General features: G+C 37.7%; 1 protein-coding gene across 1 annotated transcript in view; it reads right to left on the minus strand.

Annotated features, from left to right (window-relative positions):
• Eya1 (EYA transcriptional coactivator and phosphatase 1) overlaps positions 1-18,173 on the minus strand; it is a 140,169-nt gene that overhangs the window by 7,524 nt on the left and 114,472 nt on the right. The window contains exons 11-15 of the mRNA XM_076835421.1: positions 7,358-7,416; positions 7,085-7,245; positions 6,120-6,234; positions 5,900-6,021; positions 2,211-2,311 (exon numbers count right to left, since the gene is read on the minus strand). Of these exons, the coding sequence (XP_076691536.1) occupies positions 2,211-2,311; positions 5,900-6,021; positions 6,120-6,234; positions 7,085-7,245; positions 7,358-7,416 (558 nt within the window). The remainder of the gene's footprint in view (positions 1-2,210; positions 2,312-5,899; positions 6,022-6,119; positions 6,235-7,084; positions 7,246-7,357; positions 7,417-18,173) is intronic.

An 18,173-nucleotide genomic window follows, 5' to 3' on the forward strand; every position in this document is an offset into this window, starting at 1 on the left:
GAAATATATTTTTTTAGGTTTTTAGATAGGGTCCAAAGGATTTTACCTGTATTCTTTGATTTTAGGTGATCACTTTCACACACTTTGGCAACTTTCTCCTGAAATTAAACTTTTGGTGAACAGCAGAGGAAGAAGAACCAGGCAGAGTCACACCCTGGCCTAGGGCCACATTGGCCTGAAATGCTGCTCTTCAACTCCACAGTTCTCAGAGGTGTAAATCTGTTCCATGCCTTCCTGGCCACCAGGAGGTCCAAGGGGGAATTCCAGAGGTTTTTCCAGAAAGACAACTTGAGCCTGCATTCCAACTAAACATTCTCTTTAGATCTCCAGGATTGAATGTTGGGAATTCGAATTTATTTTGAGGAAGATGATTCACAGGGCTAATACGTATACCCAAGAACAATCAAGGCTGCACACTGGTGGAGAAGAAAGGTCAGAACTAGTGCTTAAATGGCAAATGCCATTTAAGATCAAGCACTAACAGACCAGAAGTTCGTGTGAGTATCAGTGAGGTCATTGACAGAGTCAATACCTACACTTTTATTGGAATTCAGAGGCACCAACAAAGGTGCATGAAGTCATCTTCATAGACCATAAGAAGGCTGGCCACATGTCATACTTGATGTTCAATGATTCATCTGTGACCTGGAACTTTGTGACTCCTCTAGTATATATGAAAAAATATTGTAGAAGAACTGGATTCTTCTATGAAATCTAATGAATGAGTGTGGGAAGAAGGGAGGGGAAAGTTTGTTATTGGCTAATCTTGTCATGCTCTTAGGAAATATTTAGAGTACAAGTGTACCAAGATTTATAAAAGCATTCAAAGACAGACTCAATAAAACAAAACAAGATCTCCACCTCTAAGCTCAGATTTAGTTCCTGAAAGAGGCACATCAGCCAACAGGAATGGTGGCTACATTTCTTACTGAATTTACATCTATCAGGTTCTATTTTATCGTAGTTATAGATCTCAAATCTAATCTTCAAAAACAGGCCTCGGAGCTAGGTGCTTTTGCTAGACCAGGAAGACGAAGAGAGGGGTCAAGAAATTTGTGCAAAGTCAGACTGGATAAGATGCGGAGCCATAAATCAAACCTAGGCTGGAGCAAGAATCCAAGCTGTTTACTACTCCAGTTCCGGTAAGACTATAATTAGGTTCCTAGACACTGAGGGTATATAAAAAGTAAAACATGAATTTTGAAAATTGAGTTAGACAATGACTGAAAGACACTGGGGTAAAGATTCCAGAGGAAAAAATGCTAGGCATGGTCTGAGGAGTATGTAAATCCTCAAATGCCTATGTTGAAGGTATCTGGAGATGGGGCCTGTAGGAGGGAATTAGATAAGGTCAGGAGATAGGGATGCCATGACAGCATTAATAGCTGTACTAGAGGAACAGAGACCTGTTGCACACTTCCTGTCTCAATGTGGGATGCCCTCTGCCATGTAATAATGTAGCAAGATGGACTGCTCAGCTTCTAGAACTCTGAGCCACATAAACCTGTTCTTTTATAAATTATTTTGTTACTGTAACAAAATACTTGAGACCAAACATCAGCATATGAACGTGACTGCAGTGTTCTGTGGAGGAGGTAGGCAGGTTGTAACCAGATTGTGAAGACCCTGGGTGCCAGGCTAAGGTATGTGGTCCTCCCCTTACAAGAGTGCATTGAGATGCAGAATGAAACAGCTTCTTCAGAGAGAATCTTGGAAGAGACTTAAAGTGAGGTCCTTTACAAGTATCCCAAGAGGCAGGACCATCAGGTCCCATAGAAAACCAAATCTCTGGCCACCTGGTATGGAAGAGGCTTTCTGAAGTGATGATTGAAAGATTCTCAGGCTGCAGTCAGGCTCAGGTAAGGAGATTTGAACCACCTGGCAATGTTTGTTCTGGGTACAGAAAGGGGCAGGCTGGCATGAGTAAGCGTGTGTGTCATCTCTGTTCTGGATGGTGGCTGTGCCACTCTTTCTGCTCCCAAAGTCTACACTCTATGAAGACCAACCAGATCTTCACAATCTGGTTACAACCTTTGAGCTTGTGCACCCCACTATTCATGCTGAGTTCTCTGACCTTTTCCAGTGCTTATAGCTCTGTACATGTCCCATAGTCTGTTTCAGATAAATAGAACTTGTTTCAATGATCCATCTATGAAAATTTTGAAGACTAAGGAAAAGTGAACAGCACAAGATGTACCCTCTACACTCACCTTTTTTGCTCCTTGTTCTTCTTCCACACCATCTCCTATAACAACATACACCACTTTTCTTCCAAACCTTTGAATTATCCTCTCAAAACAGCTTTCCTTTCCTAATAAACAAAAATAAATTACAGAAAATGTAAAGTTTGGATAACCCAGCCTGATGGTGCTGGAACCTTTTATATAAAATGCTTTCTTTGTGCTTTTGATTCAACTCAACCCCATTTGTGCAAAACTTAGAGTGCTTGTATGTCATTTGGTATTATATGGAATAGCACAATAGACTTAAAATTGCAAATTAATTAGCAATGTGGTATCCTGTCCCTTGAAAACTGACAACTTAAAATACTCTTTTCCCAAGGACTTGTTTATTAAAAAGTAGAATCTAGTCAATTTCAGTTTAACAATTGAGAGAACAGTGTTGTTTTGCAGTAATACTTTTTTCTTTTTTTCCTTACAAGCTGAGACTAAACAAAGACATGAAATTCTGGCAATATATTATAGCTTGGTTTTTAAGAAGTTTCATAAAATATCAACATTCTCTATTTGGAACAAGTATTTTCAGAATTTAAGAGAAATGAAACTGGTTTGACTTGGTTTTGGCAATAGCAAGAACAAACAAACATTGGAATTAGTTTACCCCTTCGTTTTCAGGTTGAATTAAAGCCCAATGAGTTTACTTGAAATAGTCTCATAAAACTCCTCCTGAAATCAGTGTCAGGTAATTGGGGTACCATAGTGAGCTCATGCCTACTGTACCCAGGCATCTCATGTTCAATAAAGCACTTTCCTAGAGGAAAGGAGAGATACAGGTAACAAAACACCTTTATCTGTCTGTTATCTTTCCCATGTCATGACTTAGTTGGGCTCCCAGCGCCGCTACCCCACCAGCACATCCTAGCAGTTAATGCAGGCATTGTGTCTTCCAAGTCTCTGGCTGCCAATGGGGTCATTTTACTGGACAATAGGACAGTTTATAGTTTTCAAATGTGAATGGTTGAGAGGGACCTGCACCCCTTTCAAATAAGGATCAGATATACCAATGAACAAATTGCTTGTTTGCTTAAACAAATGTCTGCTTTATATTTGTATTTTGCACTAAAATCTCTCATTTGCATCTGACAGAATGAAATAGAGCCAGCCTTATTCAAAGGATACAATTTTAATGCTGCTTTAGTTGTCTACTAAACTGTGAAACATTAAGTCACTAAGGAACAAATACAAAATATAGTTTTCTTTGCAAAAATGTTTAACCAAATATGTGTCATGAAAACTACTTTTTCCCTCCTTGAGGGAAAATAAGTGTTTTTGCAGTTTTTGTCTCATGGAAACAGGAAGGTAAAACATTAAAGGTGAAAGTAGAGAGGACAAAAATGAATTCTTTCCTATGTATATAGGTTCAAGTATAAATTTTGGGTCATGCAGAAAAGATGAAGCTGCCATTTAGAAGTTAAATCCATTTTGTCTGAAAAAGCATCGCCGCAGTTCTGCTAAGTGAGAGGCCATTCTTCTCCTAGCATTTTAGCGGTTTATGTACCATGAAAAGCATGTTTTTTCTATACTGATCATATCTCTTATTTGATGGCACAATTAGCAATAACAATGAGTTTTAATCTCTAGTTTTCTAAATAAAAATATAGAAAAGTGAGATCCTGCCTCTGGTGTTGAGATAATTGTGTACCCCCATATATTTTTCATTCTAATTTTTATTCTGTACTGAAAAAACATCCAATATTTGAAATAAAATGTCCATTTAAATAGTTAATGCTCACTGAAGTGTTATTGTGATTTCCTATTACTATTTTCAAATTACCTGGGATTAAATCTCAAAGCATATGACACAAAATACTACTTGTGCTTTCCTTCTAGGGGCTCATACCCCTTCTGTATACTAAATGCTTCCTTGGAATTTGTCCCAACTTTCATGTGCTAATAAACCTTACCACAATCTCTGTTTACAAAACACAATAATTCCACTTGATCAATATAGATGAAAATAGTATTAACACATGACTTAATATAAACTGATTGTTCTTTTTATGGAACATGAGAGCATATACAATTTCTGTTTATAATGGGCTACTAAAGTTATTTAGTATATCCCTTTTTGTAAATATTTTTCAGCTTTCTGATCTTGGTCTTTTCTCAGGAACCATCATTCTCAAATTCTAAATATACATATTTCCAATTTGAGAAATCTACCTGAATACCCCATAGGCTTTTCAAACTCAATACTGATTTAATTAAGCATAATTTCCCCATCCATTAATCATGCCACCACTGACCCAGGGCCTAAAAGAAACCTCCATGCCAGCCTTCCTTGAAATAGACATTTATTTTATTCAGAAGCATGTTTTGAGCACCTAATATATGCTGGGCACTGCAGACACTATGATGAGCAAAAGAGACCTCAAGAATATTAAAGACTAGTAGGGAAGTCTTACTATAAATAATTATCTCTAAATAACTACTTATATAATTAAGTATGTACTTTAGAGAAGTATAAAAGTAGGAGACCCATTAGACTCACAGGAATTCCACCTTTGTCCCTTTATAAATAGCCAGAAATAGGCTTCTTCCTACCTACAAGGATGCTTATCCTCCTTTCTGGGGAATTAATCAAAATAACATTTATCTCCTTAGGGTAATATACAAAGCCATAAGACTAGACCCATGTGTACCTCTCCAGTTTCAACTTCCCCTGTGAGCACAGTACACTAATCAATCAGGATCATTCACAAATCCCTTAGCAGGGAAAACATTTTAATTTCTCTTTTGATCTCTTAGCACATCTGCTGGGTACACAGTCTTTGTTCTTCTATACCCAGCTCAAATGTCATCCTGTCTTTTAGCTTTTGCTAGTATTTGCCCTCTGCTGACTCCTGACCAGAAGCAAATGCTTCCTTGGCCATGTGCACATTCAGGCATTTAGCAGCAACCTCCAAAGGTATGAAATGGAGTTTACATTTTGGAATCAGACCTGTAATTGGCCAACTATATACTTGAGCAATTTACTTTAATTTCCTCATTGTAAAATATAAAGATTGAGTTAATTATATAAAATACTTAGTATAGTTCTAGACACCCAGTAGATACTTGATAAGTGCTCATTCATATATTACTTTATCATATTGGAATATGGTGATTGAGATGTCTGCTTTCCCTGAGAATAAGAGCCATGTCTTTGTATCCCTACTTTTATTCTATATTGGTTTATAGTTTAATATTAAATTTAATTGGTCTTTTCCCCAACTGTTTCCTTCTTGCAAATAGCTTGATTTTTTTTGTATCTCCATAAAAAAATGGAAATTCAATTGTTCATATATATTAAAAATTAAAAACAAATCCCATTTCCAGTAATAGAAAACTATTTTTAGAGTTGTTTCTTTTTATAGTTTTATATAACTGCTCATTTTAGCTTACAAATATTTTTGTTGATGGTGTCTAAAATAAGATGATAATCTAGAATTGATGAGAAATTACTTATATCTCAAGTACTCATCTTAATATCAGCCAGTGAAATAGAATTTTATGACTTCCACCAAATGGATTATATTTTATTATTTCTCTTGCTGTCTAACGCTGGTTTTGAAAATTATTTCTCAAGTATTCTGAATTCTGAAAAATAAGTTTCATTTACTGTCTTTCACTTATACTACCCAGAAAGAGTTGATAAAAATAAAAAACAAACAGCTCACCTATTTTAGTTGCACTGTAAATATTTTCTATTGGAAATACAATTCCTAATCCATATAGCAGGACTTTTGCCAACGCAGGGATGAGCTGAGTAGTTGTTACTAAAATATTCACACAGTTAGTCCTAAGGGAACAGAAAGAAAAGACTGTTGAAAAATGAATCCCCCAAATGAACAAGCCAGCAGCATTCTTGTCCCAGCAGAGACCCCAAGGGTGCCTCACCGGGAGTGAATGAGGGAGAGTGCTTTCAGGGCCAGAGTCAACCAGGAATCTGTCAGAGCTTCGATCTCAGCCCTCAACTGCAACCAGGCTTCCCTCTTAGCTGGACCAAGCAGACCTGGGAATTTAAAAGAGTATATGAGCTACTTCCTCACCAATGCATTTCTCCGGCTGTATAAATATTTAATATCATTACCAACATCGCCTCCAAGCTTTAAAATATACAAAGTCATTTTCACATATTATCATTTAGGTGACAAATGTTTTTAGTTTATAAGGACCACTTGCTGGCTTTGCAGTCCTAGCATGCCTTCTTTTTTGGGTCATCTATTTTCCTCACTTCAGCTAACCTTCTGGCTGCCAGTATACATGTGCGATGCTGGCTTTGCCAGTGAAAATTGGTCTTGGCAGAACTTTTGCTCAATCTATGGAAAAACAGCTCTTCCTCACCCAGAAAGTGCTAAACTAGTAGGATACAGACCAGGATCTACTGGTGGTCATTTTCCCACCTCTTGGGAGGAACAATCAGATGATTCCTCTCTAGAGGGAAAGCATGAATTCTCTTGATGACATCACTTGAACATCTGAATACAGCCATGTTGGAAACCTATCCTTACACTTTCCATCTTTTTTTTTTAAGTCCATATATTCCCTGTGAATGCTAAAGACAACCTAGCCACTGTGAACCACAGGAACAGATCTAAGCTAAGGCAAGCATCCATTCTGTAGAAGGAATGTTAACAGCCCATCTTGTGATTTGGTTAGAGGTTGCTAAGCCCACATTACTGGAAGGACAACTGAATTTTCGGAGGGGTCAAGGGACTTCCCCCAGGTCACGTCACTAGGTAAACAGGGTAGCAGGCTCTATTCTGATATTTCTGTCACTAAATCACAGCAGAATAAGCGCTGGTGAGATGCAACTGTCCTTAAAAAGCTAATTATGTCTCAACAGTGTGATGGTCACTTGCCTCCCACATTGTTTTTGTAGGTGTTGTAGATCTCTTTTACTCGTCTGTAGCGGAAGGCCAACTTTCTCATCCAGTCCACACCGCCCCGGACACCAGTTGCCAGGCATAAATTAGCACTGGTGGCTGCAGCAGGAAAGCCATCTGTTCCAAAGTTATATGTGCTATTTAGATGCAAGAGAAGTCCAAAGTTAACTGAACAGAAAATTCATCTTAATTAGATGAACAATTAAGCCATAAAAGGGAGAGGATTCCTTCACATTTCATGGTGCTCACCTTAGATCCTGTCCATTATCGTCTGAAGAAACATCATCTATATGGACTTGGTCACATTCCTAAAAAGCAATCAAAATGATATGCATCAGTTTTTTGAAAGCTATTTTTTTTTTTGAAAAGCCACATACAGTCATTTTTAAAAACACCTTAAACGGAGCATTTTTCTACTATGTAAATCAGTAGGTGGCAGTCTCGTTAAATTGACATTTTTACCTACTTGCGGTGCTCTTCTGTGGGAAACAAGCAATGTCATCGAGGACTACTGTTATTCAGCTTCAGAAAACACATTTTTGTGTTTAGAAAAGAAAGTGATTGAAAACAATTAGCATGTGTGTTCCATAAACCTCAGGTACCTTAAGACATCATGCTGCTCAAAACTGATTCAGTCAGTGTCTGAGCGTAACTGAAACCAGACATTTTGGTAGATGTAACATGCTAGAAAAATTAAACCTGATGCTAACTGCCAATGAAATTATGACCTCTGATTGCTGTTGAGCCACACACCAACACAGCCTGAGGCCAGTGTGCTGAGGAGCCCAGACAAAAAATCTGTTACTAGTTTGCCATTTATTTGAGAGATGTGAGTTTTATTCTGTGTGTGTATGCGCACGCATACACACACAGGATTTAAAAAAAAAAAAAAAAAGGAGGACAGGAGACTTCAGCACCTAAATAAAAATAATCAAACCATGTGTTATTTTACATTTCTTTCAAAATTTTTTTAACTGTTATTTTTTACAGTTTGGTATTACATGTTCATTTTAGATATTGAATTTATGAGTTTGTTATACCATAATGTTAGTTTGAACAGATCTGATTTTAAATCCCAAGCAGTGTATAAACTGTTCAGAACAGCAGGTTGTTAACTTTGGGCTAAAACTCTGCTGGACCAAGAGAATGTTTATGCACCTGTTTGTACAAGAGCCTCAGCGTGTCTCCCTATGCCCTCTCCAGCCCCTCCCCTGGCTGTGGTTAAGAGTGGGTGCCACATAAACACTTGAGGAATGAATGAAGGCATACTAATCTGGACATAGACAAAGTGTCTAGGTCAGAAACCAGTAACACAGATGTTACTCCTTTTGCATTTAGACTCTAAATATCCCTGAGGCCTTCATTAAACTAAAAGTTTAAAAATACTCAAAGAAATTTCTAGGTAAAATACCCTGTATTAGAAAAGATTCTTCTGATTCAGGCTCTGCTCATGTTTTCAGATAAAGTTAATTTTGTAAAAAGCAGCACCCCTCTTTAGCACTCAGCAACTGACTCTGTAACTGAGATGACATATGTGAACCGCTCCAGTAATGGAAGGTATATTTTTATGTTGCCGGTTCCTTCTGCACAATTCTCTCTCCATGGATTTGTGAGGAAGGGAGCAGGAGATAGAAATGGAAAGAAACTCAAACCAGCTGTTCCTTAACAGAATTAAAATCTTGACCCCCCAACCTCTTCTCCAAAGCATCTATTTTCCAGGCAACCCTCTCCCAGCAAGCAGCAAGTTCCAAGGAGGAAAAGACTTTGACCTTGTAACCCGCCCACTCTCCTGAGGTCTATAACTTCAGATAAGAAAAAAGGAAAAGGCGGTCTAGGAGCCCTCACATGCTGACTGTGAATTTAACATTTGTAAAACAGGTCATTCTTGGAAAACACAGTGGGGAACTTCTCAGAGTTAACAATTTAATCTTATTTGAGGAGACAATGGTCATTGTTTGTGTTTGCAACAGCATGCTCATTCCAGTTTTAAAGAGTTGCACTAAATAGTGAGAAGAAATCGCTGATCTTTACCCAGAAATGCAATTTTTATGATAGTTAGTAAATTACTCTTCTACAGTGTGTAGTTGGGGGAGGGAGATGGGGTAAAAGGCCATACTGTCCTGAAAGAGAAATTTTTGAACGGAGGGGAGGAACTTGAAGAACTGAAAGGGGGAAAAAAAAAAAAAAAGATATGTTAAAAAGAATTTAATCCAAGGAAAAGAAGCTGACCTAGAATTCCCTGGTTAACTTGGGAGTTAGAAGAGTGGTTTGGAAGAGCAGGGTGTGGTGATGCTTTTTAAAAACTAATTTAGTTGTAAATTTCCACTAACAGAGGACTCCTTTATCTTCTACCTCTGTTGATGGCTCCACTGTCCCCATTATTCTTCTATACCCTGTATTTGTTTTCTCCTGCTAGCTTTATTTAAAACTTATTGTTCCTGGCCCAGACCCTCATTGGAAGAACTGTTCCATATCTTGGTTAGCTGTAATTAACTGTCAACAGCTTGAGGCTTTTACCAGTTGAGAGCAAACTCACCCCACAATGACTTAATTAAAGCAAGTTTGGTTTGATAGCAAAAAGGAAATCTTTCTTTATCAGGAGAATATTTTGTAGAATCATTTTAATGAAAAGAGATTTGAAAACCAAAAGCATTTTAGAAAGAGCCTAATTAGCACCATTAAGAATGAAAAAACAAACAAACATTAAATGTCTATGTAAAATATGGTTTTGGAATTGTTGCTCATTTACTTAATGAATGATGAAAAAATATTGCACAAACTTCAAATGTATAAAATACATACTGGGGATTCCTTAAGCTTGCAAAAATGGCATAAATGTTAATGCTTTTTAAAAATTTCAAAAACTTTAATGAGAAACAATAATATTGCTCTCTTGATGATTACCTATTAAAATTTAATTCCTGGGAGAATGGGGAATATTATGGAGGATATTGCAACATTTCACAACAGAGCTGCAAAATGTGTTAATTTGTCATGAGTGTGTTTGCCCTCAAATTTGAATAGAGGTACCTTGCTTCCATGCATGTATTCTGAAACTCAGTGTCCGGCAGGAAGATGAACTTTTCTTCTCCTATTTTTTTTTTTTTTTTTTTTTTTTTTAAGAAGCCACTGAGTTTTTGTTTTTTTCTTCTTGGGAACCTAATTTTGGGTTTTCATGTATGCCTTCTGGGTTTGGTCATCTTTTAGTCTCCAAAAATTTTTTTTTTTAAAAATTCAGACAATTAGATAACTGAAGGAAGAGAGCAAGACCCAATTTAAGAGTCACTGGCTTTAAGCAGAAAGAGCCCTTGGCTCTTGAAAAGCAACAAAGTTTAAAGTTACTAGAACATTCCACAGACCCAGAAGACCAAAATGGAAGCTGAGTCTATTTCCAGGTGCCAAATATATTCCTAGAAACCCTGAGTGTGTACTACACTGAGGACAGAACATATAGGATTCCATGGGAAAGTAAGCACTATTTCATAAAAGTACATTCCATATTATTCAGCATTATAGAATGAAATTATGGCCTTTGCCATAAATGGATGAAACTGGAGAATACTATGCTAAGTGAGATAAGCCAATCCCAAAGAACCAAAGGCCAAATGTTTTCTCTAATATGCTAATGTTAATTCACAATAAATGGGGTGGGGAGAATAGAGGTATTTTGGACTAGACAGAGGGGGGTGAAGGGAGGGGAGGGGCATGGGGTAGGAAGAACAGTAGAATGAATCAACATTATTACCCTATGTGCATATATGATTACGTGACATGTGTAACTCTACCACATACAACCAGATGAATGAGAAGTTATACTCCATTTGTGTATGATGTGTCAAAATGCATTCTACTATCATGTATAATTAATTAGAATTAGAAAATATTTAAAAGTACATTCCAATGTACTTTTGAAATAAATTTCCAAAAACTATATGATAGGGCTGTCTGGAGGTGAAATCATTACTGAATCTAAGTCTAGGGACAGCAGTCACATTTCTAGGGGCCAGGCCAGCACATTTTGTGCATTAATCTGCAGTTGGTAAGGCTTGAGATGCCAAAAGATACCTACTTTCTATTGGGTATCTGGCCAGAGACCTTCCTGGGGGCTGAGGCAGTAATTTAAGACTCCTGATGGATTCTGTACATACAACCATCTGAGCAGGCAAATGGGTACCTTAGCTTAGAAAGATGGTTATTTACTCGTGTGGGGTTATCTACGAAGAAGCTCCAGCCTTCTAGGGACTGTTCGTGATGCTGAGGATGCAGCATTTAACACAACAGACAAGAATCTTTACCACCTTGGAACTAACATTCTAGTAGGGGAGACACCCAAACAAGAAAACATGCAAAAAATACAGTAGGTTTGATAGTGGTATAAATGCTAAGGAAAAAAAACACCAGGCAAGGGGGATATGCAATGCTAAATGGGTCTGGGAAAAGGAAAGAGCAAGGGACTCACTAGTTCAAAGGCCCTGAGGCAGGAGGGGAGATCCAGGAAGGAGTCACTAGGCTGGCAGTCGCTACAAAGAGCTGGGTAAGCAGTGCACAAATCAGCAGTTTTGTCCTCAAGGCACTTACAATTTAGCAGGGAAGAAAAAAATTAATTGACTTTATTGTGGTAAATTAATTATGGTAGATTTGGCAGAATCTCTCTGGGACCAAAATGAACCCCCTCTGCTGAGGGTTGCAGAGTTCTGAAGGAGTGAAATTGTATCTTGCTAGGTTAGGAAAGGATGGCACACACCAATGTTTACTACTTTGGTGATGGAAGCACTCAAACAGACAGACAGTGGCTTGCTAGTGATGACTCCCAGATCCTGAGCTGTGGTGGCAGGAACAAAACGGCTTTTTGGTCTCAGACTGTCTATGTTAGACCTGTAGCCTCAATTGACGATGGGGTGGGCAGGAGACAGTGGTATTTATTGCACAAGCCCTCGTTCTCTCAAGGAAATGGCCTATGTTTAGCGACACAGAGGAGCACTATAGAGTTAGCAAGCTTCAGAAAGGCAAGAGGAAGACTCTTGAAGATCCTGTTTCTTTTTTGCCTTCAAATCACTTACCTCATAATGCGTATAGTTGTGGTTTTGTTTTATTTTTGTCAGTTCCTTTCCAAAGGGATTTCAAAATCAGAAACACATTTGCATAAAGGCTCATCCATATATACCTTCACATGTTAACCATACCAATTCTCACATATATATCCCATATAGTGCAAATACATTCTAAGGACGAATGGGGCCAGTGCTTGACAAAGTTGTGATTTATCCTTCACTAGGAAGACTTTATAAATTAATGATGGAACTTTGATATCACTGAAGCATTGGTCCATTGTTCCCATCCTGGGCTTGGTCCACCCCCATTTCCAGGTCCTAAAGCAACAAGGATGACTGACACTCTGTATCCCTCACAGAGCAGACTCTTCCTTCCCCCAAAGCACTAGCCAAACATACCAGTTAACAAGCATTTGTTATACAGGTTGAGCATCCCTAATTCCAGAAGAGGAAATCTGAAATTCTCCAAAATTTAAAACTTTTTGAACTCTGACATGAAAAATCCCACTCTTGATCTTATGTGACAAGTCGCATTCAAAATGTAGGTGTGTTAAAAATATGGTATAAAATTACCTTTAGGCTATGGGTATAAAGTAAAGATGAAATATAAATGCATTTTATGTTTTTAGAGTATTTGGTCCCATTCCCAAGATATATCATTATGTAATATGCAAATACCCCAAAATTTCAAAAAATCTGAAATACTCTGGGTCCCAAGAAATTCGAATAAGGGACATTCAGCATCTATTTCTTATGGAGATCCTGTACATGTAGGCACATGGTTTCTCTCACTCACATAGACTTCTGTTTCTTGTTGAGCACAATTTATGGTGAAAGTACAATAGTGTTTGACGTTATAACCTAATTTATAAAAATGAGAACGGAAGACTTGGAAGAGCTAAATAATGTAAGATAATTAATGAGACACTGTATCTTTGACCCCAAATTCACATCTCCTCCCCTCAATTTCACATGACAGATATCTGCCTATTCAATATGTCACAACTGAGGTCCTTTGTGGATTACCAGTTATTTGGAGTTTAGGAACTCCAGTTTTGAAATGTATCTTCCCCTTGGCTTCACACCTACTGTGTCTTAGCTTTGTGACCATGACTCCTTTCCCAGCCTGGAGCTTGGATCCTCCAGTGCAAGCTTCAACCCTTCATGTCATTACCAGGCTTTAAAATGATTGGCACTTCAGAGGGACATTGTCCAGAAGGCGCGCCATTGTGGTTATGGGGTCTTTGCCAGGAATAAACGATACATACAGAGTGCAATTGTAGGTGGTGAGAGCCTGGGTTTTCACATGTCACCCTGACACAGTGCATCCTAAGTAGGAGGTTTGAGGTCCAGGAACACAGATTAGACCACAGTCATGGGAGGGGGCGTTAAACGAGGGCAGATGGTAATGATCTGAGGTGCACCGTTGGGCCCACAGGTATTAGCCTGCAAACCTCTGTTCTAACATGACAGGCTCCTGCAATCACTTTCAGATAAATACCACAAACCAAGCGATCAAAGTGTACCCAAGCCTGGCTTCCTTTTATGTGACATGGCCTGTGCTTCACAGAGGAGTAAAATAAATAAAATTAGTAAGCTTCAGTTACTATTGGCCCTCAGCTCACAGGCATCCAAGCACTCACACAGCTAGATTATAAAACGCTCACTTGGATGGTTGGGGAAACTGCCAACATGCAAGGCAGCTGAATACCAGCACTGGTGGAGGGAGTAGGCAGAGAGCCACATGGGGTCCGATCTCACAGCCATGCGGCAAGCGCACAATTGCTTTTAGAACTCTGGTTGTACTGTTATTCTACCTTCTTGGTTCTGTCTGTCATTATTCTTGGCATTGCAACTCAAGCTGACCTTTTTCTGATCCATCATCATCTCTGGTCTTCTAGGGGTGGGCCACAGACTTGTTCTTTTGGATCAAGCCCCGGGAATAACTCTGATTTTGTACAGGGGCTCATATGCAAAATATTAAGTTATGGCAGAATTTTTCTGCAAATATTTATTCTGCTTTGATACTGTAGTGGTTGTACTTTCCCCCCAAGCCTTTCACTTGTACCATAATTATGTAAAAATACACCATACGATTCAAGCTAGTTTAGGAAAATTAATAAAGAGAATTAAGGCAGTTACAACGAGTCTTATTATCTGTGCCAAGTCAAGTTCGTAACAGCCAGCACATGGACGCTCTGAACGTGAAACTAGAAACACAAACTCACAGTAAACTCGAAGCCTTTGAATAAACAGAGACTCTAAGAAGACTTCAGGGCAGTTTGCACATTATGAAAGGGAACAATATGAAAAAAATGACAAATGTATTTTTGGAGAAGTTGAGTTACCGGGTCCAAATTCTGCTGACCAAGGCTATATTTTTTTCCATGTTCCAAATTTATCATAAGAAAACTAGCACCATACTGCCAACTAATTGTTTCAATACCTTCCTTTACAAAGTGGAGAAAAGAAAAGTCACCAGAGAAGTAGCTCTTTTCATTGAATCTTAACATCAGTGTGCCTGTTAAGACCAGCTGGAGTTGCCAAAGCCGGAAAGAATCACTGGTTTCTTCGTCCCCTCCTGTCACTAGGTAATTACATCTGAACTCCTTACTGAACATTACAGATACTTGCTTGAGACCTTTGACTTCGACAAGTTGCTAAGCTATTCCTCTCATTTCTAAACAGGAAGATCTACACATGGAGTAGGGATAATTGTACTATGGAGACAAACTCACACCGATTGTCTGAAAGCTTAATTTTGACAAGTGAACTGTAGTACTTAAAATGTTTTAAAAAACATCCACCTGGGGATCTGTCAGCACTGTCCTTGTTTTCATAGAAAGTCTAAATGGAATAGATGACCAGTGTTAGAGTGACAGAGATTTTAAGGGAGTGACTTTCCACAGTCGGTTTTGCAAATCACTTCTGACTCCCTGGATATTTTGATGACATCTTTGGAAAAAAAAGGTAAAATGGGTAATCTGAGAGCCTGCTTTTCTGAAAGCATCTATGATTCAGAAGTTAGGGGGTCAGGGGTAGCCAAGGAACAAGCCCCTGGAAGGGAAAGACCTGAAGATCCCTGCTTCTAGTTCACTGACAATTGGATTAGGTATGTCAAGTCCAGCCACTGTAGCTAGGAAATTCTGTCCATGAGTTAAGAAGCTTTTTTACATGTTTCTCTTTGTTTAGAGAGAGAGAGAGCGCGCCCACCCAATTAACTCACTGTGTATTTATACTAACTGGCTTGGAATAACACCATCACAATGTGCTTTCTGAAGGTGTACCCAAGCCCTCACCACACTTTTGTGTGTATATGATGGAGCACAAGGGCTGCCTGGTGTCCTCTGTGTAGCATTGTGGGTACCGGGCAAGCCCACAGTGCAACCCAAGGGCTCAGAGAGGTGTACGGTCCACAGCCTCTGCATGCTGGCAGGACTTGTCATCTGTCTGGGGTGCACTTGGTGACCCTCACATTTCCCTTGCTTTCCCACACAATGCTTCCCTGCAGGAGGAAAGGGTGCACATTACCTGTGGCTAACGCACAGGCGACAAAGAACAAAGGGAGTTTTGAGATTTGCCTCATTCACAATTTGGGGAAGTGTAAGCTAAGGAATTAAAACAGACCTGGACAAAAGTATTTTAAAATTTCCACTCTAAACCATCCACTCAGCACACCACTGGCACCGATGCATATTTTAGCTCAATATTTAAATATCCGTATCTGTTTTGATAGGAATAAGATGACACAACCATACAAGCCAATGGGAAAAGAAAACAGAACTTCAAATATCAGAAACTGAAAGGAGGAATTTCAACATTTATGTTTTGAACTTTGATAATAAGATGTAACTTGTAGAGACACACACTGTTTTTTTTTATTGTTTCTTACTCATAAAAAGATTGCTTTAATATATTTAATGTTACAATCTTCCTTAGGGTTTATCTGAGAAAGAGAGAGAAAGATTTTGCTAAAATTATGTTTACATTGATTAAGGGACATAGGTGCTTACATTAGAAACCCAAGATTTGAATTACAGCATTTTTAACAAAGATGTTCGTTATTTTGATCTGAATCTGTTTATATTAATATTCTTAAAATATTTAAAGTCTTTATTTAAAGTGCCTGCAGATGGTTTGTTAAGACCAAGGATAAGCTGACGTGTTTAAGCTATGTGCTAGTTGGTATATTTATAAAATAACTGATGAATATTTAAGACAAAAATGGAAGTTTCTAGGACTCTTAAGACATATTAATAACTAAATAAAAGATGAAAATTATATTTTTCTTATAATACTAATTCCCTTTAAAATGTGCTAGTTAAAAAATAGGATATTATTAAATTCTCCTTTAGCATGGGGCTTATCCTAAAGGAATCACATGAAGATAGTTCCTTCTTTTCGGGTATAGTACTAAAAAATGTCAGTTTCACTCTGCTTGGAGTTCCTTCTCTCTCACATAAATACCTTCTTTACCACAAGATTACATTAAATATATTTGTCTTTATTCACATTCTCAACCTTAGGGTGAAAAATGTTTCAGTTAATGAAAGCCAGAAAGAACTGAAAATAAACCTTTAAAACAAAGTGGGCTTATTTAAAATTGTTAATCACTCCATCTCTAATGGTAATAGATTAATTAATAATTATGGTATATGTTACATTTGATTTAGCTATACCAATACTTTAATTTTCTTTACTTTTTAAACACAATGAATACAACTTGTACTACTAGTTTCATTAATGAGCTTTTTTTTGAGGGAGGGAGCTAGGGTGGTGCATGCTAAGCTCCTGTCCTATCACTGATCTACAGCCCTATCATTTATGAAGTTGTGTTTTGTATACAGTACAAGATATTTCAGTGCATTCTATGTGCCTACCACTGATAATGTGCACAAAAGCTTATGCCAGCTACGTGGCTTTATTTATAGTTCAGTTAATATAAAAGGATTAGCAATTTACAATATTGTGTAGGAACCAGTGAAAACGTTGCAAACCTTCAGATACAACATAGAACAACGCAATCATGTGTGCTATCAAATTATATTATATATCTTTATCATTAAAATGTTATACAACATTGAAATTGCATTGTAAAAAGACGAAAGATCAATGTGCAAAATAATTATTTTTCAGAACATTAAAATAACTCAGCACACATCTAACATAAATATTGTTCTTTTGAACATTGACTCAGAACTACACTTAAGAAGCCTTTGATTTACTGCTGAACTTATTCTCAATTTTCAATGGCTCTGCTCATCACTTTTGCAAATGTAATTTGTCACTGGCAACAGTCAGTGTTCTTTGTAACTCCTGTTTCCTTTCTTTTAGATCTATTATTCCTGCTGAGAGTATCTACTAAGGAAGAATTTTTCATAGTGACATCAACTCTAGGCTTGCTGTGAATAATTACAGTCTCATAAAAAAATCATTCTTTTTATTACAAACTTGCTGCCAGAGCATGAAAAAAATATCCAAATCAGGAGACCTCTTGGTCTATCCTCTTCTGCAGTCACTTAGCCCTCATTGTCATTAGAGGACAATGAATCACCTAACAGTTTGCCTACAAAATATTTACCTAGAAGCTCTAATTTAGATAGAAACATTTGTTTTGTACATATATAAAATAATGAACTTAAGCTACAATACAAACTAGGTCATATCTGAAAGTTTTCTTTTTAGTCTTTCTAGATATTTGCAACAAATAGAAATTCCAGTGTATCATTGTTCCAAATTTATCATTATTTAACTGCAAACACTAGGCTGACAGAATTTCAAAAGAAGTATTTTCACATAATTAACCTTGTTAAGTGCTTGGGTTTTCAAGATTTTTTTGTCTTTCTTTTTTGCAGTGGTGAGGGTGGAGTTCAAGGTTTGAATGTTGAAAAGAGATGAATTCATCAACAGTAGTTAACTTACACAGTCAGATAATTTTATAATTGTAAGAAACACTCAAATAATGTGTAGCTCAGAATAAATCAGCCTCCATGACATCCTTAGTCGATAAGTTC

This window comes from Callospermophilus lateralis, chromosome 16 (assembly GCF_048772815.1).
Source record: "Callospermophilus lateralis isolate mCalLat2 chromosome 16, mCalLat2.hap1, whole genome shotgun sequence".
In the NCBI taxonomy this organism is placed as follows: Eukaryota; Metazoa; Chordata; class Mammalia; order Rodentia; family Sciuridae; genus Callospermophilus; species Callospermophilus lateralis.